General features: G+C 37.2%; 1 protein-coding gene across 1 annotated transcript in view; it reads left to right on the forward strand.

Annotated features, from left to right (window-relative positions):
• The first annotated feature begins 22,115 nt into the window (after nucleotides 1–22,115).
• PLS1 (plastin 1) overlaps nucleotides 22,116–23,162 on the forward strand; it is a 29,127-nt gene continuing 28,080 nt past the window's right edge. Inside the window, exon 1 of the mRNA XM_072868852.1 lies at nucleotides 22,116–22,206. Coding sequence (XP_072724953.1) covers nucleotides 22,137–22,206 — 70 coding nt within the window. The 5' untranslated portion in view covers nucleotides 22,116–22,136. The remainder of the gene's footprint in view (nucleotides 22,207–23,162) is intronic.

Here is a 23,162-nt window from a genome sequence, read left to right on the forward strand (position 1 = left end):
CCTCAGGGCACGCCGGCGTCCTGCCGCCCCGCAGGGAGGGCGCAGCCCCTTCAACTCTGTCAGGTGTGAGACGAGTCCCTTGGGCCGCAGAGGACTGCCCCGCGCGACCCCCGCCTCGGCCCGCCCCTGCTGCCGGCCGCCCTGCCATTGGCCGCCGGCGCTGCCCGTCCGCCCGCCCTGCTCCGCCCCGCCCCGCCGGCAGCAGGTGGCGGCGGGCCCCGGCGCGCGCCGCGGCACTACGGGAGGCGGTAGCCGGCGGCGGGTGGGCAGGTCGGGAGCGAGTGAGTGGCGCGCCGGTGGCCAGTTCTCGGTGGTACCCCCTTCGCCGTGTCTGGGGGGAAGGGGGTGGAAGGGGTGAGCCCGGTTCGCTTAGCTGGCGGGAGGGCGCATTCTGGCAGGTGTGGGGGCTCGGCCCCCACAGGCTCAGCGCTCCTCCCTGGAGCTAGCGGTGAGGAGCGTACTTAAACAATATTTAAAATATTGCTGTTATTATTTTAATTTTCTTTGCTTTTAGCTTATGTGGCTTTCCGCTTATGTTCCTTTGAGGGAGTGAGCGGGTTTAAATGCATAAAGTGCGAAAGGTTTTGAGAAAAAACCCGAAAGGCTACTTAAACATCACAGAGTGTGTGGAGAGTTGTGTGCCGCCTTGCACCAGAGAGGTCGGTGCGTTTCAGCAGCGGTCCTGGGATGTGCTGGTGAACGTCGGCGCGTGACCCGCGCGTGTGGGCCCTACCTGAGTAGCAAGTCTGCAAGACTTCAGAGTATAAAAGGATAAAATAAGGGGGTTTATGTATAGATAGGAATAGCAGGGAGGGTATGTGAGGGGAAATTTAAGTCTGAGCTTTGTTTTTCTAATTAGGAGGTACAGCTCTTTCTGCCTTTGTTTATGAACTTTGTCTTAGCATTGTTTCTGGGCTGAAATAAAATCCTCTCGGAGGCTTCTAATTCTGTTGCCGGTTTCCACTGTGCTAGGGCTATGTTTCTTGCATGTAAAACAGTCCATGAAGTGGGTGCCTGTGTGTATTTCAATTACAGATTCATTTCAGGTGGATGCTTTCAGGGAACCTATTATTAATTTTTCATTCATAGATAGTTATTTTTGTCCTGCAAAATATATGTATGCCATTTCATTAAAAATTCTGCTGACCTTTCAAAGGTTGCTAACACAGGAAGGACCTGGAATACTTTGAGAAGCTTTACAAAACCTAATTGGGTTTTATCTTAGTTTGTTTTTCAACACATATTGCAATGTTTTCCACCAGATGACTTTGATAAAATACTAGTCTTTCAAGAGTCATTCCTAGAGAGAAAGCAGAAACCATGTAGCTTTACATGTTTTGTTAAGTAGAACTTTAATGGTCCAGGAAGACCAAGTATGTCTGGGTTTTGTTATCGGTGTTATTTTGAACACAATATGTTCTACACAATTTCAATTTTAAAAATCTATTTATTGTGAAAACAACATTCTGGGTGTAAAATTCCAAGCCTGAGACAACAATCACACTAAGAAAAGGTGTAAATTGCACTAGTTGCTAATGTGATATAGAGCTAAAATTCCTGTGTCATCCCTGATAAACTTAAAAAAGATAGCAAGATATCTGTTGGGATCTTAGGAGAGTTTGAGCAGGCTATATTATTCTTTAGCTTTCAATCCTAAGAAATATGATGAATTTATTGAATCATAGGGTGATTTTTTTGTTGTTGTTGGTAAAGCATAAGTGGGGCACACAAAGTGCTTAATGAAAAAAAAAAAAAGTGGTTTTGCCTGGAAGTCTCCTGAGTCAACAGGGAGATCATGTTAATATAGGTATTGTAGAAGTGCTTCCATTTGTCATAGGTAGAATGCTATATAAATTTGTGGTGCAGTTTCTTTAAGCATTTACCAAGCATGTAATTCAGTCTTTTTTCTTTTTTGTAATAAGTACTTATAGCAATTCAGTAAAGAGAGATGATCTGCTCCCCATCCTTTGCTGGGAGTGAGGTTAGGAGGCTTTTTTTCCTTCCTGGTTACAAAGCCCCACCTACTGCCTTCTGACCATATCATCAAGCTCCTTGTGCTACCATTGGTCTTATAAGACTCTACATAAGACTGCCCATAATAACAACTTCATTGTGCTGTGAGGATGTAAGAAGTCTTCTAGATGCTCCCCATGAAAACATTTTTATGGGCACTCACAAAACCCAGCACTTCCCAAACCCTCCAAAGAAACACCAACTGAAACGCCTGACTTTGTTCCTTGCTTTTCTTGAACACATGATAAGCAGCTCAGTAAACTCTTAATTCATCTCCTTGTTTCTTCCTTATCCCATTATTTTATACTTTTATGTCTCTTGACCCTCAGGAGGAGGAGCAGGTGTATTATCATCCAGCTGGAGGGAGTGACTCACTACTAATGAAAATAGTGTGCCTTGACACCATTCTGTATTTTCTCTTCCAGTGCAGAATTCAGATTGGTGAAATGAGTCTTGGTTGTGCAGAGCTTGCAGATTGAACTCTGGGAGAAATTCATGCAGATAGGTAGAGCTAAGTATCAAACCTGGTGTATGTGGCAGTACCCAGATTTCTGTCAAAGCTTATATTACTTCCCCACACACACATGCACTTGGGGAGTCCTCTCACTTTATAGTTGCATGATTCTTCCACACCCAGGCCTCTGTCTTCTTTGGCTTTTGTTGCTTCTTTGCCACTTGCCTCTGCAGGTCAATGTACTTATTTTAGGAGACTGATTGACTTTGCCTTGGACCAGCAGGTCACAGAACACAAGAGCATGTTAATTGTACTTTTATTTCCTCTGTTGTTGTTTAATTCTGCGGTAGAATTACTGTTGTTCTTGGGGCTTATCCACTCTGTGGATGTATGAGATGTTCCCCCATGTGGTTAGCATCACTGCAGTTAAATCTCAGCTATGTCTTGCAGGTAGACACAAGTGATTAGAGTAAGACATTTAAATGCATATGTGTATTCCTTGATGCCTTCATGAACTGTGAAATATGAACATTATACAGGCTGATATGGTGGTCAGAGGAAATGCAGCCAAGATGGTGCATGGAGGTCCTCTGAACTGTACTAAGTAGTTTCATGTAATATCAAGGTGTGCTTACGGCTTATCATTTGCATGGTTGCTGTGATAACACCTGATAGACTGTATGATTACTTGAGGACTAATTTCCGTAGTCACGAAAGTGGCGGTCAGAGCAGTTGCCTGACCTTTGAATGCATTGCGTTGTTCTTGTACACCATAAAAACATGTATTCCAGCATGCTCTGGTTTTATTTATGCTTGTGTTGCTTAGTCAACTTGGCTGGACCGAAGGGCACAGATTAAAATTATATCTTTTCCTGAATATTGATTTGATGATTTAAAAAAAAAAAAATGAAAAATTGAAAAAGGTGGTAAATGGTGGTAAGGACCACAGGCAAGCCAGCAACCTAAAAGTGGAATATGTACATTCAACTACTAAGCAAAAACTAACAGGTAAAAGAGGAAAAAAGTGAGGAAAGAAAATATAAAACATTAAAATCTGCTTTTCTCATGTCTTTTATTTCTATATGTAATCTCAACAGGTCCTAGTCCTGCAAGCATTTATCCATGTTTTTAATATGAATAAACCTGCTTACATACTTAAGACTATTGATGATGTAAAATTAAACATTTGAGTAATTTGGAGAGATAGCATGTTAGATTATACATTCTTTTGGAACCTGGAGTTATTATTTATATAGCAGCAATGACTTTTTTGCTTATCTACAACTACTACTATTAAAAATAGTTGCCTGTATATATCTTTTTGTTACTTGTTTCTTGCTTTCTAGTATTTCTAGAAAATATTATTCTTGAGGCTAGTAGCTGTGGAGGAAACTCAGAAATTTATTTACTACCAGGATCAGTGTTACAACATCAAGACTTTTTGAGTTGGTAATTTTTGAATGAGAGTAAGATGCCTGGAATCTAGTTCCCTAAGGCAAAATTTTCAGAATCTTAAATACTAATCTTAAAAATAAAAAAAAATCCAGAACTAAAGAATGTAACTGTTATAATGATTTCTTGTAAGAAATTTTTCCATGGTTTAATTGGCTCTGGAAATTACTTTTTTTTTTTTAAACTTGTAGTGACAGTGATGCTTAAAAATCCCTTAATAAAGTGCAAAACTCTATACTAACCATGCTAGGAGGAAATTGTGCAGTGTTTTAATTGTCATTTAAACTACATTTGAAAGTTCTGGCTGTTGTAGTTACATAGGTTCTTCTTTTATTAAAATATTTCTTCAATTAAAATCTGAATAGCTACAATTTTCATAGTGGAAAATTGTTGTTTTCTGAGAGAGATTTAATGTGAGGAAAAATAATTTTCCATCTGGTTCTGTGTTCCATACTGATTAAGACTAGAGTTTATCCATGGGAATATTGATAAAATTTCTGCTAAATGTCAACTTTCCTCATTCCATGGCTTACTTTAGAAACCAACACAATGGAGGAGGGAGAAAGAGGATTCATGATTTTTGTCCTTTTACCCTCTATTTCAGAAGTCAAATAAATTAATATATGAAATATACATTATGTATAATTAATGTATGAATTATAATGTATAAATTATAAATAGATGTTGGAACAGTATTCATTATCTTTTGGAGAAGCACATGTTTTGTGGTGTGATGGGTGTGCTTGACCTCTTGACCAGACTTAAGTATTTTCCCAGTACTTGGAGCTTTCACTACTCTGTGAGGATTGTGTCATTGGAATGGACATCACCTTAACAGCATGTAATGTGGGAATACCTAAACTAAAAAGATTGTACCAGTACCCTTACATTTAATACTTCATGTAAAATCCATGTGTTACGTTTAGTTGCAACCCTTCTTACTGCAGTAATTAATTAAATAAAATATTTTCATAGTGTTCACCACAATATGTAAAATAGTTCACATCCATGATAACTGTTGCCATAAAAACTCCAAAAATCACAAGGTCTACATAAATGGATTAAATACATGTAGAATCGGAGTACTAGGGAGTAAAAGGATCTGATCCTAGCAAGCAAGTTTATTACTGGAGAAGGCTTCACTGTACTGTGCCAGATGGTAAGGAAACAATAAATTGTAAATGTAGTGCTGGGAAAAGATATCTAGCTAAGCAACTGCAAATGCTTTTGCATTTAAAACCTAGGTTTTAAGATCTTCTGTGTAAGATGTCTCACTAGCTCATTTCAGCCTTGACATTCACTGAGCAACAGTTGACCAGTGATCATGTTGTGATAGGCAAAGACATATTAACAATGAAAACAACAACTGGCATTAGTCAGATCAAGTTCAATATGGATCAGGAGTTCCAGGTTACTGATAGAACCAGTTCTGCATTACAGTCATGTACTGCCGAGGGATTTTTAAGCGTTGCTGTTGCTACACCTTTAAAAAAGGGCTGCAAAATGAAATAGGGTGACTTCTCTATTCTCCAGTGTATTTTGTTTGTGATAAAATTACTAATTATATGATTTCAGCTTTGATTCAGCTGGTCACATGCAGGAAATACTAAACGTCAGTCATGACCTTATTATATACCTTAGTATTTGTTTTGGTACTTTTAAATGTAAGTTACTTGATCAATTTCTAGATTTTTATGTGGGGGTATGTGCTTAGTTACTGCTATTACATACAGGTGCCCAAAGAGAATAAAGGTAGTACATCACAATAGCTCATCAGTGAGACTGGTATTCCAAAGCCTCAGAAATAAATTATGCATAAAGCAGATTGTGTGCTTCTATATGCATGCTTTTGGTGGGAAAAGGATTATCAACCCACTTTCAGGGCTCTCTCGCAGATGTTTCCTTAATAATAATAGGCACTAGCAAATAAAATTAATGCTGGATCCAGTATTACCCAGTTTAATTCACTTAGTGTATTCATCCTTTCATCTTGTTAATAATCATTGGTAGAATGGATTGATTAAAAACACTGACATGTAGTAAAGCTGAAATGTTAGGCCGTATGTTATCAGTAAGATTATATTTACTTGAATGCTAATTTAAAGGATTTGTCTCAGTGTGAGCTCCAGGAGCTAGCGGTTTCTTCTCAACCAGATGTTCCTTTGTAGGTTTTTGTTTTCCAAAATTTTTATAGTTTGGAATGTTTTTGTCTTGCTGATTTATCAAGCTCCTCTTCTAGCTCCATGTCTCCCCTTCTTCTATTTTGTTCCCACGTGTCCTACCATTTCTCTTTGCACTGGTTTATCCCCTTATGACAAAGGGAAACTAGATTCTGTTCTTTCATATCGTCAAGGTAGGTCAATATAAAGTAGTATGAAATTCTCCTTTTCCATTGAGCTAAGTATAGACACATCGCAGAAGTAAAAGTCCTTCCAAGGTTGATTTATAGAATCAAGATATATTTAATTGAAACTAGTGTGGATTTTGTCAGTAATGTAGCTGGCATCAGGACTTGACTCTGATTCTAAATCTGGGGTTTTTTTTTTCCCCTTTAGGTAACATGATCTATTCAGTGACAAAACAATTCATAACTGAATATAAAGATATATTTTGCTTTACTTGTCATCACCTGTATCAGCCACTTAATTGTATGGGGCAGAATATTTTTCACATCCCAAATTAGCAAAATGTTATAGCACATAAGTAAATGTAAATCTTACCAATAATTCCATTGATTTAAAAGAGACTTATCATGTGCTTAGAGTTGTATCTGCAGGTAACTACTTCACTAATTCAAGGTCTTATTGGACAAATCCTTCTAAAAGCTGGTATCTTGTTCATCTTAATGGTCAATGTTTATATATCTTTGATCTCTCCAAAGGGATTTCATTATTCTGCTATTACTGTGTGTCTCCAGATGCATGTTGCTAAACATACATGGAAAATATATATCCTCTATAAGTTACGGTGTTAGGAACTCTGTAATATTTTGAATAAAGTAAAATATAACTATATCAACATTAACTAAAATGTACATGTGGGTATGCCATTGCGAAGCGGAAGTTTCCATTGTGTATATAGGAATTGCTCCAACTTTTTTTTTTTTTCAGTCATTCTAATAAAATTAAGCCTGGCAAAATTTCAGTTGCCTCTTGCAGTTTGGTAATGGTATATGCATCAGGCTGATTGAGCTTTTGCATAAACATGGTATTAAAAGGGAATGCAATCTTTTTTAATAGAGCTTTAAAAAAAAAAATTAAAACAGATGTGTACACCCCCAAAAAATCTTTGAGACCATCCATTCTGCCTGCAACTCAAACCTCCCAGTTGGCTTCTTCAGCACGGGCAAGGTGGTTTGATCACGTCCTTCTAAAGCTGCTCACAAGAGAGGCTTGACAGCAACACGAAACTAGTTGTTTGTCGTGCCAGAGCAAATACTTACTTCTGGCACTCTCTGGTATGTTTGTTTTCATAAGGTGGCTTGCACCCTAAAATGGCAGCCCTCCTGTTATGGTGAAAGACAGCTAGTGGGTCAGCCATGCTGGGCTTTTTAGTAAAGTTCTGTCTGAAAGACTGACTGCTTTGGGGAGAATAGAAATTATTAAATGATTTATAGTAATAGATGCACATATTTCTGTTGCATTCCAAAATTTCTGCATGCTTTTCCTCCTGAAATATTTTTTGTGGTCGTTAATCTGTGGAACAAATTCTTCTGCCATATAGTTTATTCTTTAAGCTACCATTCTGCTTTTTACTAAGTAAATTAAGATCAAGGCATTTAAACTCAATAGGATTAATCCATATCAGTCCTTCTCAACCACATAAGCATATGTTGGATGAGTAATTGGGTGCTACTATAGTCTCTGTACTACCTAGGAAGTGCTTCATTAAGATGTCACTTCAGAGTTGTATTGCTTTCAGCTGGACTCCTCAATCAGAGGGAGATAGACCAGTAATAAAGCTTGTTCCTCATATTTGCATGAAAGTATGGAAGGTAAGCATAGTGTTGGCTTGCTAATTGACAGTTAATAGCACAATAAATATTTCTGTGCTATGTTTAGAAATTTAAAAATAGGGTTTTAAATATAGATTACTGTTTAATGCTCAAGAGCATTAATTTTGAAGAGTTGGAAATATAAGTTATTTTTCATGAATTGTCATTGTGTAAAGTGACAGTAAACAACATGACAGGGTTATTCAGTTTTTGTGAAGGTCAGTGGGAGGAGAATGAGCCCCTTGGTGCAGACTTCTACCGAACTTAAAAGCCAAAATGTGTGCTTATTTAGTAAAATATTATGTGAAGTAAAATGTCTGTCTTGTAAGATCTCCTCCAGAGACATGTTTTGCCCTTGTAAAAGAGCTGGTTTATCAGCAAGCTGATTTATCTGATAGTTGATCACACTTGATCATTTTATCATGAAAGAGGCAGTTCTTAGCTACATATTTCATTTGCTGAACATGTGGAAATCTGCTCTCAAAGTCCTAACAAGTGTTAGGACTTAGAAGTGGTGTAAGAAATACTAATATTTTACTTTGAAAGTGTCACGGTTTGGAAAGACTTTGGACTGTTACCTGGCAATTTTGGAATACTGTAGCATTTAATGCAGGCTATGAGAGCAAACAATTGTCACATTACTGTGGGACATTTTTACGAAGCAAATACGGAGCAAATATAATACATATTAAACTTAAGAATACTCAGAATTCATGTTTAAGCAAAAAGACTCCTTACAAAGGTAACCAGCTTACAGGATTTTTCTGTGTAGTAAGTATCGTGCCCAATAGTTACTAGACTGTAGATAACTGTATAAGCATATCTTTCTCACTTTGTGGGACTTTAGATCATTAATTTTAAAGCAACAAGTAATTCTTTTAAACTCTCATTTTTAGCTTTGTAAGGGTTGTTACTAGCCTGGCACTATTTTGTAAGATGAATGTTTTTATGATACTTGAAAAAAGGAAACAAAATTTCTAGTTAATAAAATCATGCACATCTCTATGCATTGTTTTGCATAGTTGTAATGTATGATTTAAATGCTTAGGGATGTCTGCTCATGTTTCTAGCTCAAACTATTTTTAAAAAAATCAAAGAATTTGTCTAAACCCAAGATCTTTATAGAGTATTTTTAATTTTGATTTCTGATGTTTGTAAGAAAGATGGTACAGTTTTCACCTAAGCATCAGAAACAACTTCAAATTCTTAAATGAAAACTATCTCCTAATCATATGAATCCTAAGGCTGAGGTTTTGAATAATTAAGTTCCAAAAAAATTGCTCAGAAGTTTCTTTCTTTTTCCTCTTCAAAATATGATTAAAAATGACAGTTGACAACAACAACTGTAGATGTTTTCTTCTGGCCTAATTATTAAGAACTACAGTACCAGCAAATGACTTCATCTGTGTCCTAGATAGTCTTCTAGTTTAGAAGCTACAAACAATACTCTATTTTACTCAGATTTATTCTCAGATTTGCTCCTTTTATCCTCAACACTGTAGCAAACATAGCTCCTTGAGGCTATGAACTGGCAAATGGGTAGCATTTATGTATCTGTGGACTCTGCAGAGACTGGAAGGTTTTGAAATGCTGCCAGTTGTTTTTGCTGTGTATTGTAGAAGACCCTCCTTTTTCCTCTAGCTTGACCAATGAAAAAAGAAAAACAAAAATAACCTGTGAATTTTCCATGACAGAAAATCCTGGCTTGCTTGTAATATAGTAGCTGATCGGTCTAATCTTCTAATAATCTTTTGAACCATGTAGAGTTGAATGAGGAATTAGCAGGTGACAGAAGGCCGTACTGCCATCTGATAATTAATGAAAACTGAAAAATACTCTGGCAACACACATCTACTTGGTACTATTTAGTAATTGCAGTTAGCTAGAATATTAAGAATATGTGGATGTAAATTGAATTGCTGAGGGCAGGAGAATGAATGTGCATTTCTGTTTTTACTCTTAATGATCTTCACATGATTAACTTCTGGGGTGACCTTAAAACTAAGTTCATTAGTAAGAGTTAGCCTGTGGCGCTCTGCTGGAGTTCTAGTATTTGTAGCAACCTGAGGTTTCCTACTTCAGACTACCAGTGAGCAGACACACGTAAAGATAAAGGCAGTAGTTTTCTGGAGTGTTGCAGTTGCACTGTTTTAAGATCTCCCTCCCCTTCTGCCTCTTAGTCTGCTTGTTCACTGATAGCTTTGTTCATGGTTTTGCTTTTTAAGTTATGTGCTAACTAAATGGTTTTTTCACGCTTGGAGAAGAGAAAAATGGTTCATAATGTTCCAGTTGGCTTAAGAAAAAGATATTTTTCTGAAGTTATGAGTGCCATAGAAGGATAAATTCCTTAGCAAAGAACACCAAGTACAATATGTCCTACCTCTCCAGCAGCACTGAGTCTGGAAGCAATAGAGGCTTGGGACAAAAGCTGATAGCCTTGCAAAACATATTGTAAAAGTATCAGTGATACTGTAAGAGATTAAACAGCTGAAGGTGAGTACACTTTGTAGTAGGTGGAATGCAAAATCCAGCAAACTCTGAAAAACTGTGAAGCATGTAACGTGAAACTGTAATTTGTTAATAGCAGCAGCAGAATTTTGGCTGTGAAATTGGTAATAATTGCTGTGCTAGAAGCTGGTAGATACTGAAAAGCTGTGCTATTTGTTGTATTTTAATGTTTCTGGTTACTTTTGTTTCCTTACTATAAATACTGAGGTGGAGATAACATTGCAACTACTTGACTTTAATAGCACTATCACTTTTAGAAACATACTATTTAAATTGTAATTTAGAGGTAGACCAGAAGATGGTGAGTCAGTGACTTCCACAGTATCATCAGTTCTCATAATTTGACTGAGCTTTCCATGAAAATTGAAGATGCTCTCAAAACTCAGTTTGTGGAGTTGAGAAATTATGTGAGGATCTGTTTAATTTTAAAACAAATTTCTAGTCCTTCCAGTTCCAGGGAAAAGCTTGACAAATTAATCTGAGAATAACATGAAGTCTCTGAAAACAGAAGGCAGATGTCATTCCATATAAGTAATTTTAAAATCCTTTGACATTTCATTTTCTTTTTTTGGTTAGGATCTGACTTGTGATTGTTTTTGAAAAGTTTGGGTTATGACTACTGACACCCAGAAGGCCCCTCTGTCAAGTGAGGGTCCTGTCAACACATCATGAGCTCTGAGCATGAGTGTTGCTGTGTGCATAAAATTCTTATTTTCAATAAGAATTTCAGGATTTGTTTCCTAATTAAGATATATATCGGTGAATATTTATCTGGGAATTTCCTATTAAAAAATGCAGGTTTTATTTGTCATTGTAGTTGCATGCTAACAAAAGCTGTATGTACATAAACCTAGACAAAGAAAGAGATTAAGTATCATTTGCTGGCGTGTCTTTTAACTCACTCCCTTTTGCTGTTGTAAACTTGATATGTAATGTCAGCCTTGGGCACAAAAGAATGACTTGAGGATGGAGTGCCTGAATGAACTGCTTTTATTAGTGTAGCCTTTCCATTTATAATGTAGTTTGCTTTAATGAAATGTTGCAGAGAAACCAAGTTTGGACTTAAAAAAAAATTCTGTTCTTCAGAGCAGTGACTGGTGATCAAATGGGTTTTATGACAAACTGTTTCCTAGTTTCTCATCAAATTTTCTATGTGTTAATGATAGACTCTTTCCATCTAACATGCATTTGCATGGTAAAACTGCTATGATGCTTTGACCTCAGCAAGCATTCATCTTACCACAATTTCTGGGTTTGGCACCCTGTGCTATGGTGGCTGTGGTGTTGGTCCAGCCCATATTTTTTCCTTGCTTTTGGAGCAGCATCCGAGGCACTGGTTCCCAATGCTAATTGGAAAGCATGATCCTTTCCAACTCTGGCCTTCCAGAGGCAGTGCGTTTGCCTGATCACTGGGTGGATGCATTCAGAAGTGATACACAAGCAGACATTCATATGGGTAAAGATGGTGGATATGAGGACAAGGTCAGTGAGGCAAGCGTAGCCTTGTAGAATAGGAGGAGTAGAAGAGGTGCTTGATGGGGACTTGCAGAAGTTCTCCAGGAAGGAGGGTCTAGCACACTTGTGTATAGGGAAGCCAAATGACTAGTCAGCATGAGACATAGGTTTCAGTATAATAAACTGATTTTTGAAGAGTATCAAATGATCCATCCAAAGAGCAAATGATACTGCTGGTGAGAGGAGACAAGAAAGGGTCATATGAAATGAAACAGTGTATTAGTTGATTGAACTTGTTGAAAGACAGACAAATCTGGTTTCTGTTCAAGGCTCAGTCAAATGCTTCCTGGAGCAGTCTAAACATTATGGTATTTCCACTTGTAAAGAAGTTTCTTCCACCAAGTCACCTTAATCTGTCCTGAGCCCCATTCTCACTGTTAATACCTTGCTAATTAATTTGAATGTAGCTCTGCCATCATGGATTACTTGAATACAGACATTGCCACGTATAAAATGGAAAAGCAAGATTTTTGCTTTCAGAACAGTGCCTTGAAATGTTTAATTTATATTCAAAAACTCAACTTCAGGTTCTTGGATAAAAAGATGAGATGATGGGGTTGCTTCACTTCTGTTACCATTATTATTTTGAGTTATAGTGGGCAGGCCTTGGTAGTGTTCTCAGGCTGTCTAAGGAAAACACATTAATGCTTAATGTGAATAAAATTTTTCATTGCAAATACATGTGACTTTAATTGTGAATAGAAGCAGACCTGATTGTAACTATGTTGTATATCTGAAGCACAGAGGTGAAAATAGGTGTCTCAAGTGTAAGCCACGCAGCTCTCAGATATGGGCTGCAAGTTTCATGAGTTTTATACCAGGACTTGTGAATTTCCTTTGTGAGCACTAGTTTTAACTGTATCAGTGAAAGGTAAAAATTATTCTAGATTCTGGACAGCATGGTGGAAGCTAAAGCAACAGTAAAATTATTTACGTTGGGAACGTTAATACCACACCCACAAAGATCACACTTATTACAATCCTAGTGGTTTCTACAAATGTACATTTTCTAACAGGCTAGAGGAGGCACTTTTTCTAGGGTTTGCTCAACAAAGGGAAGGTCTTCTGCATGATCTTGTGTGTCCCAAGGGAATTCCCTAGTCCCACTTCTACCACTGTTTTTGCCTATTCTTTCCTGTCCTTGTGTGCATGTAGGTTTTACTGCTGGATGCAAGAATTTCTTATTGTAGAATTAAAATGTTAGCGAGTATGTCTATGACTTTCCGTGTATGTAATGAACTATGGAACTGAGACCTTGAGGAACCTTTCTGTTTACTCTAACAGTTGCATTTCTATAGCAGCAGTAAACAAGAGCTGCTTCTATCTCTCTTGGAAGGAGTATCATTGCAGTTGCATTGTACTTGAGTTATTTGTTTCTAAAGTTTTTCACTAGTTTATTTATGGCATGATTATTAGAGATGCTGAAAATCCACAAATTCAGCTGACGCCAGTTGAGTTGCTGGAATACAACTGAAAAACTTGTCCTTAATAACTCTGGTACCTTTACTGTGGTAATATCTGATAAGGTGCATTGTGAGCCTCTGGAAGATGTTCTGTACCTGAATGCAAAAGTGACCAATCGAAAGGTTTGATTAGGGTGTTTCAGAGCTGAATTCCTACAGGTTGTGATGGCACATCTTCCTAGCTTCTGAAGTCATCCAGGCATTTAAACTTGTGTACCTTTAGCTCTATCTCCAAGCTGTTTGCCTGCGAATAGTAGGCGCAAACTTCTTTAAAGGGTATAATAGGACCATCCTCTTCTACTGTAGATTTAGCAACTCTATTCATGTTTATTCTGTTTAATTTCCGTGAGAACATAAGCTGCTGTTATTCGCAAGGAGTTCTGAAAACACTTTTTAGTGGAAACAGCCTCTTATTAGTGGATAGTTGGTATGTTTATGTTAAACATTAAGTCCTTATGCCTTTTGTGTTCTTTTTCCTGGTTAAATATTTACATTGTTGAGGAATGAAACAAATATTTAAAATATTTGAAATAGATCATGAAAGATGTTGAGATAGCATATAAGGTAATTGAGATTTATGGTTTGAGTGTATTCAAATTCCTACTGTGCTTTCATTTTCCTTATGTGTTTGCACTTCTCTTGACAGAGCTTGGATACCATGTGCGTGCTGTTATTGAACTTTCACCAAGGCAAAGGTTGTGCATAACAAAACCAAGAGCAAGTGCCACTCTAGCAGATTCACTGTATCCAACCTTTACTTTGGATTAGAGTTCTTTGAATTTAGCCATGTTAAATGGCTAGAGATTCTGTAGGGAAACTTTATTTTTGCGTCCCTTAATTTGTTGCTTATTATGGCACAGCTGTTTAGTATTTTGTGTTGTATACTTTGATTCTGTACTCCCTAATTTACTGGAAAGCTAATATGTTTAAATTACATAAAACATGCAGGTAGTTCAGGATACTTAATCTTGAAGTTTTCATCAAGTAAAACGTAAAGCCCATCTCAAAACTGGGATGATATTGCTTCAGATTAAGGGGTATATTGTTTTTGCAGATAATCTGTGTTCTGAAAAACAGAAGTGTTGTCTCTTATCAAGAGATCTATGAGAAAAATCTTGTTTCTGTATTTCCAATACTCATTTCCCTGGTATTCTCAAGTCCTAAAGAAAACCTGCTTGTTGCATGGAAGCAGCTTTGTGCATGTATTTTTTTTCATCTGGAAATGGTTTGCTAACAGGTAGGGAGCCCAGGACGCACTGTATTGCAGAAATACACCAATTTAACTTCCTTGCTGTTCTGTGTTACTTGCAAAAGTGATCTAACCACAACTAGTGTGTTATGAATGACTGTATTTATAAACATTAGAAAATACAGTTAGAAAGCATAACTCGTGCACACAGCTCTGCAGGTCTAGTGGTGTTGACTTGTATCACCTCAGCATTCTGGTTTCACAGAGAATGTCACTGTTTCAGATTTTCTCTTGATGATGTGCTCATTAATACCACAGCTTGTTGTATTAAAGCAAATGAGATGAGAAGTGGAGCAGTGGCCTGTGATCTGTCGTGGGACTTGGAAGACTGGAGTTTGCTTCCCTCCTTTCCCCTTGGTCTTTGGAACTGGAGGGGAAGGTGCTGTGCCTTCTCTTGGCAGCTGCAGGGAACAATTGCAGAGGCAAATTCTTGCATACCACCTGCTATTCTAGACTACAGCATGCTTAGTGCAAATGGAATGGAAGAGTACAGCCTCAAAGAATCCTTGACACAACAGATTTAAGCAGGAATTTTGGGTTTTATAAATCAGCAAACATCTGGGTTAATGTTGGATGAGCAAGCATCATTTTGCCTGTGGATATGGGGTAGACAGATTTCACATCCCTGTTGCAGAACAGAGGGGATAAAACACTCCCATCCCTGTGCTGGAGGCAGGTGAAACTTGTAGAGCTCTTAGAAAAATAACTAATTAACCAAACCAGAACAGGTCACACATGGTCTGAGATAATTAGTTTGGGCAAATTCAGCCTGAAGTGTTGGTGTAGCTAAACTGTAAACAGGAAGGTTTCAGGAAGGGTACTTCTATGAACTCTGCATGCAATAGCATTTTTTCAAAATTACTTTCCTAGAAATGGTCCTCCTGGCATAGGTAAGGCTTCCATTGACTTTTTTTATTAGGAGTGCTGAACACAACAATGCAAAGCACAGGCAGTCTGAGATCCTCTTGAATGATACATGTGAAGGAAATGATGTGAAACTGATACTGTTGATGAATTTGCATGGATATTCTCTATACTCAGCAGCCAAAGGAAGCTGGAGGCATTTTGTTTGGATGGAAAGGTATCTTTCTAAAGTGAATGTGTATCTGCTTTATAATGGAATTGCTCTTCATCCTGACTTAAGCTTCATGAAATTATTCTGTACTTATACCATAGTAAGTGAAGTCAGATCAGGCCCATGACCAGTTGAAGAGTTAGCTTATTGTTTTACTGTTTATTCTTGAGTCACCCATGTTCATCTTGAAGGCATAGTGGAAAATGTTGATTTTATTATTCACCAGAGTTACTGTACTATGTTGAATAAATTCCTATAGAGTGAATAATTAACTTCAATGTAAATCTCCTAGTCTTCCTTACATAAGATACATATTTCATGGGCATAAAATTTATCACTCTGGATGGTTTGATAGTCTTCCTCTAGCAAAGGTTAGTGCATATAGTTTTGGAAGAAGTTAAAAAAAAAAAAAAAAAACAACAAACAAAAAACCAAAACCAAACCTATTTTTCCCTCTGAAATTGTACCCTGTTCACTATGTAATGCTATATATAGAAGACTGAGGAAAATTCCATGCGTTATCAGTTTATATGTTTGAAGCATAACAGTTCTTCATTTTTATCCTCTAACTTCTAGTAATTAAATACTTTTGATGGTCATAAATGTATCCAGCCATGTTTATGAGCCCAGGCTGAGAAACATACCCTCTGACTCTTTAAGGTAGTGAAGCTTCAGACTGACTGTATGATATTTAAAGAACTTTCCACTTCATACTACTATGTTAATAACTGTACCTGTTACCATAATTATACCCTGCCGCCTCTTTAAAAAATTAGCAATGTGCTTCAGCACTTGCAATATCTTTTTTATTTTTTTATATATACAGGTATATGTATTTATATAGCTAATTACTTTGACCTTTCGGTGCTCTCCTGTTCTAAAGGTTTACAAGCATCCTCTTTGCTGCATTAGGAGTGGATTTATTTTTGTATCTTCTTTCTTTATAAGACCCAGTGCTCATCATTCTACAAGTGTATTAGATTCTTTCTTTCTATCTTTAGAGGACTGTATTCGGCAATCAAGACTTCTTTTCCTAATGCCAGACAAAAAGAACAGCGACAAAAGAAAATAAGCTCTTGAGTCAGCATTTGTAATGTCCGTTGTCATTATGGAAGCAGCTGTGTGTGGAAACAAGGCAAATAGAATTTGAAATGAAAAGCTGGAAAAGAAATTGCCAGTTGCCTGCAGGGATGGAGAAAACTATTGGGCCTGATTGCCAATTAACTGCTCTGGTTTTTTCTGACAGCTTTGATAACAGGTCAAAAAAGTGGCAGGAACTGCTGTTGGGCTTGCTCGCTTTATCCCTCATGGTTGCTCAGCCACAGATATTCCTCTGCACACAAAGAAATACCATGATGGTATCAACAGTAGTTTGTATCTGTATTACTGTTGGATGTGGAACATTTCTGGTGAATTGTCTTTAGATACAAAAAGCCTTCCAGGTGTAGAAGGCAGGCTAGGGATAGATTAATATTGTCAGTTCATGTTAAGCATATTGGTGAGGACTTAAAAGAGGATCAAGGGCACTTTCTCAGCATAAAAACAGTGTTTGTACCTACCCTGTCCTGGGGCTGCAGGAATTGGTTTAATGTAAGCATAGACTACAGAAAATCTAAGTGTCATAGGAACACTACCAGAGTACAGAGAAATGTGTTCTCTGTAATTGAATACATCTTTCAGCAGGTAGTCATAGTTCCAATAGACATGTACCTTTGGAAGCTTAATGTTAAATCTTGTCAGAATTGCCTGTGGACTGAGTCATCTTGGGTTGTGATAAACCTGTGTGTGCAAGGTATTTATTAGCTGAGATAGGTCTCTGTTTCTGTATTGAAATTGTCTGAAATGTCTGACTAGTTTAGGTGTTGCCTCTGCTTGCTCAAACAAGATCTCTCCTGAATGCCAGAACTATGATTGCAGCACTTCTGCCATTTAAATGACCAGCTAATTTACCCTGTAATTATCTAATAGGGTATTTAAGACTGTCTCTTTAGAGCAGAAGTATTAGCTTTATTTATCTTCTTCATTCAAGAACAGATGTTTCTACTGTGTTACTGAAATAATCAATGTCTCTGGAAATCAAAGATCGCTATTCTGAAATAGAATATGATGGAAAATCTAAATTATGCATCATAAACAGGAAGGAGTGAAACTAATTGCATTGCAACCTTGCAGAAATTGTTTTTGATAAAATCTGACTCATGGTAATGGTAAATAGTTAAAAACATTAACAGTATGACAGAAGTGGTGTTGTCTTTTGCACCTGCATGGCTAAGTATTTCACTTATGTTTTGACATGCTGCTTCTGTATTTCAGGACTGCCTTCTGTCTCTTTGCAGCTTCAGAGTCCTTTGGAGTTCCTGAGTAAATTTGATTTAAATGCTTAATTTTTTTCCCCAATTTTTCCACAGTTCATTATTTCTTTATTTTTAATTGCCACATCAGGTTTCCAATCAGGGTTTTGCACTTCCAGAAACATCTGCGTGTAAAGTCATTTTTTCTGAATATATATATATATTTTTTTTTTCTTTTGGGTATGAAGCCTGGTACATGCTGCTAGTAAGCTTAGCAAAATGGATGAGTAGGATTTTAGTACTTAAATAAGATAGTGACATGAAGGAAGAAGACTTAACTCACCACCCACTCTCAAGGCCATATCCTGTGACCCACAGGAACAGTCCCAGTGAAGACAGAGAAAATACTAACCCGAGTAAAGTAGACAGGATCTCATTAAAATAACCCACTGATGTTTAAGAACTCTTTTTATATAGCATGATGGAAGAAAGCTAAATTACTATGGAAACTTTAAATAGCATCATGGAAGAAAAGTAAACTACTGCCTTAAAAGCAGCAGAAACACTTGCTGAGATGAGAATCAGTTACATAGTGCACATAACTTGTTTTTTCTCTATCTTACACTGCTGTGTAAGATAGAGAGATAAATGCTTATGATAGATAAATGCTTATACTGCAAATAGGGCCCAAATACATATTTTTACTTTTGTACTTTGAGACATTAGTCACATACTGTTGTGACAAAAATTTTCTTTTATTTTCTTGAATGGTCTGACAATACAGTTGCTATCTTAGAAGGTTTCACCACATCTCATGTTACTTGTTTCCCTTAAAACCCTGACCCCCAGCTGAAGTTTGTTACACGAGAATCTTAATTTCCAAGTAATTTTCTTTTTGAAGGAAATGTCTAATTCCGATGGTTTCAGATAAGCACAAATATCAAAATGTAAACCCCAAAGATTAAAAAAAAAAAAAAAACCGAAAAAAACCCCCACCAAACAAGAGAAAAATAAAAAGTATAAAAAAATGTTATTTAAAACAGTCATGGTATTTTATAGTATTTTGAACAAATAGTTGCTCTGTTTATTTAAAAATAGTATTTTGAAAAAAGTTGGGGGCTACTCATTGCTAGCTCATGAGCATTGCTTGTGTTGTTATGCATACAGGTTTAGCTATATGTAGGATACCTCTTCAGCATTTTTTAGCTCTAGAGACCTTTCCAGCATTTCCTGCAGAGTATTTTTTTTATTACAAGCAGATCAAGAACTCTTAGTGAGTACTTCATAGTATAGTGTAGTTTATTCTTTCCCATACAAAGTTCTCTTACCAGCAGTAAAAACAGCAGCAAAAAGATTGTCCCTATTGTATTAGAAAATCAAAGGTAAAAACTTACTTTGCATTTATGAAAATGCTGTTGAGGGAATAAAACTGACCTATTGAAAACTGCCCAGCAATCTAAATGTGTGCATAGTTACAGTTAAGAAAGATCTCTAAAAAGCTGTGGTTTTCATTTAATAACTCTTATTTATATAGGATATGAATATAAATTATGAAAAGCTTATCATTCCAGGTTCAGCAAAGGCAAAATAATATGAGGAGGAATGCCATAGTACACAGCTTTGGATTGGTAGGTTTGAGTAAAATCATCAGTCCCGATATCCTGGTCAAGTTCTAATTTCTGGCTACCTGAATCTCCATCCAGTGACATGCTTTCCAACATAGTATCCAAATATGTTGAATAACTATGTTTCTTAATAATTTAATATTTTCAGGTCAATTTTTAATCCAGATGGGGTTTTTCTTTCTTTTGGGTTTGTTTTTTTTTCCAAGGTTTATCATGTCTCCTTTTTCTCCTGAAAGATACTGTGTAAATATGAGGATGTTAGAATATTGACAGCCTTAGGCATTGGATACAGTGGGAATCCCCACTTTCTGTGTAACTGGAGGTAGCTACAGAAGAAAGAAAGGCTGACCCTGTGCTCTTTGCTCTCCAAGCAAAGGTGGACAACCTGTGAATGCCATGCAAACAAACAGGTTGTGCTGTACTTCTCATTTGGTCTCATTTCATAGGTAGGCAGGGAGAGCCAATTTGTAATAAACAAACATTCTACCCAATTGCAGAATATATCAGGCTTTGACATCACTAATACAGTAGTGTGATATCTTTCTCAGTGAAATAATCTCCAGTAGTGATGTCACCACTTACAATTCTGAAATCAGGAGACACTTCAGTGGTTAATGTAATGAGGCAATGTTACACCTGTTTGTGGCTGACCACAGCTAATTTATATTGTATTAAAATATAATACAAAAACTCTTTCACAGTAGAGTAGGTATAACTCACATCAGTGGTATTGTATGCACTGCTTAGTAAACCTCCAGGAAATGTCTGACTTCTTGGCACGATCCCCCAGCAAACTGCAGCTGATGTAGTGCCCTGCTGCCTCTTCTCTCATGTGCTGGTGACCTGTGCGAGTCCTTCGTTTGTATTTTTTCTACTGTCAAATGGTGAAGGATTGAAAGAAAACTGACACAGCTAGAATGGGGAAGAAATTATTTTCTAACAAATTCACATTGATAATGTTTAATCTTCTTTATTCTGAACCAAATTCTGATTCCATTATTACAGTCTTACAACAGACCTCAGAAGGGATCCTGTTGTCGCAGGTGTTGTGCAACCATCTAGTTATGGGGCAGTCCCTGCACCTGGAAAGTTTGTAACCTTATTAGGGCATACAAAGGTGGGAAAGAAAGGTACAGTCTTGCCCAAGGGCATCCAGCAGGTCCATGGTAAAACCAGTTGTTGAATTCGGGTCTTCCTGTTTCCCCTTGCAGTGTCTTGTCCAGTAGCTAATAGTACAGTTCTGTTGATACGCACAATTTTTAGGGGAGAAGCAGCTGCGTATAGCAGATCTGAATATAACTATTATGCGCAAATAACCTGGCCATGACAGGAATATTTTTCTTGCTCTCAACCAAAAACACTAAGCCAGAAGGGAAAACATACACAAGTATAGGACAACTTTGAAAATACTCATGTAAGGTGGATTTTTGTCACTTTTGGCTTATAAAGTAAAAGCAAAGACAAAACTTTCACTTTATGGTAGGCACAACACCACCTGTAGCACATTGTGCTCTCTACAGCCAAGTGCTGCTCAGAGCTTCACACATGCAGATGGGTGCTGCCGTAGGCTTACCCTGTGTGCACCGATGGCATGTGCATGGTGGAAAATGGCAAATGGAAATATAAGCTTGTGTATTGAGACAATTGTGTGTGACTTCTTTACAAACTTGCACTTCCTAACAAGGGCCTGAATCATCCTGTTGTAGTAAAGCTTCAATAAGAGGAAATGGGTGAGGATCTGTCATGAGGGTTTATCAACCCTTGCGAAGGTGCCTTCTGTTTTGTTTTGCCTTCTTATGGAGTTGGGTAGAGAAAGTAGATTCACATTGAGACTCCAATCTTTGTGCTCAGTAAAAGCCTTTATTGGGCTCTTTGACAGTGTTATGAGTCAACAGGCTTGTCAGAAGGGTGGAGTAAAGGTTGGGAGGTGGTAACTTCTGCAGCAGCAGAATAGCTTCTGTGGAATAGCTCATCAGCGTTCACCCACTGATTACAAGCAGGTACTTGAAAGTGTCCCACGGAGGTTTACTACTGTTCAAATGTTGGAGTGCTCAGTGCTTTGCAGGACTAGACTCTAGTACTAAACACTAATTGGCAATGATACCGCATTGCACTTAGAAATTCATTATTCTAAAAATTGTTTGTTGAAATGTAAGGTGATGATTTTAATGTTGGAAAACCACTCAAGCTATGGAGGTAGATTGATGGTCAGTGCTTACTCTATGCAAATGAAAACATCAAGTGTATGAAAACAGGTGCTGCTATTGTGAATTCTTGGTCACTATTACAGGGAAAAGAATTGCTAGGTGTTTGATGTACTTTAAAGTGTTGTTTGTAATGTTTTAAGTGTGCCAGGCTTGGAAATGTTATTCACATCTGGTACCTTGTATTGAAAAGATGAGTAACTTGTATTAGTATGTGCTTGGAATTAAAGCCTTATGTATTTCCTGTTTATTAGGTATAAGCGGTTGAGGACAACACTTCTTGCTGTCAAAAGATGGAAAACAACATAACTACTATCTCTCGTGAAGAGCTGGAAGAACTAAGAGAAGCATTCAGTAAAATAGGTATGTTTTAAATAAGAAAATAATAAGGATGCCATTAACATTGCAAAGCCGTGTAGGATTTGTGGAAGAAATCTTTATAGATCACTTTGTTTTGATAGGGCCATGTTTTCCTTCTGTGTTGCCAGTAATATCTAGGAAAATAAGAATGTTTACATAAAACCCCTTATTTTCACTGAAACTATGTGTGTTTATTAATTTCTTTCAACTTCAGCAATGAAAACAGATACATTTTCTTGCTGGGCAGTTGTATTATTTGTGCCATTGTATACGCAGCATGATAGGTCTCAAAATTCAGTTTTTTGAACTCCTTAAATCTGAAAAAAAAATTGATTAAACTTCAGTTGTTAAATATATTTTCATGTTAGATTACTGACACTTTGTTTTTGCTTTACTTGCATGCTTTGGTGAACTAGTAATTTCTCTTTTTGTTTATTGGATCGGATTTTACATCTTAAGTAAGCTAAACTTGGAGATTTTTTGATCTTGCTTTTGTAGCTAGCAGATGTTAATAAATAACTGTACAATTTTGTATGTTTGACAGGATGTTTGCAGATTAATCAGAGTAAACAGAAAGAGTGAGAAATTATATAGCAACTAACCCTTATTTCCGGATTACAATACCGTTGTGAATGTTAATGCTTGCGTCTGCTTTATTTCTTATTTGCTGCAGTTCTGCGGGGGTGATGTGTAAGTGTGCAGCTCAGCAAATCAAACATATTTGTAGTCATTCATAATGGGGGAACAGGGTCACTTTAGGCAAGAAGTTTTAAATATTAGGAGTCTCCAGCTTGGTAAAGAGACTATTGGGAAGCTGTATGTTAGATATCTGTAAGACCATGAGTAGTATGGAAAAGGTGAAGAGGGAATTATTCAGTTTCTGTCAATACAGGTATCGCATGATGCCCAGTAGAGCGTCAGAAAGCTTAAAATAAAAAAGTAACTTTTCTTCATGACAA

Source organism: Ciconia boyciana, chromosome 7 (genome assembly GCF_034638445.1).
Source record: "Ciconia boyciana chromosome 7, ASM3463844v1, whole genome shotgun sequence".
Taxonomy (NCBI): domain Eukaryota; kingdom Metazoa; phylum Chordata; class Aves; order Ciconiiformes; family Ciconiidae; genus Ciconia; species Ciconia boyciana.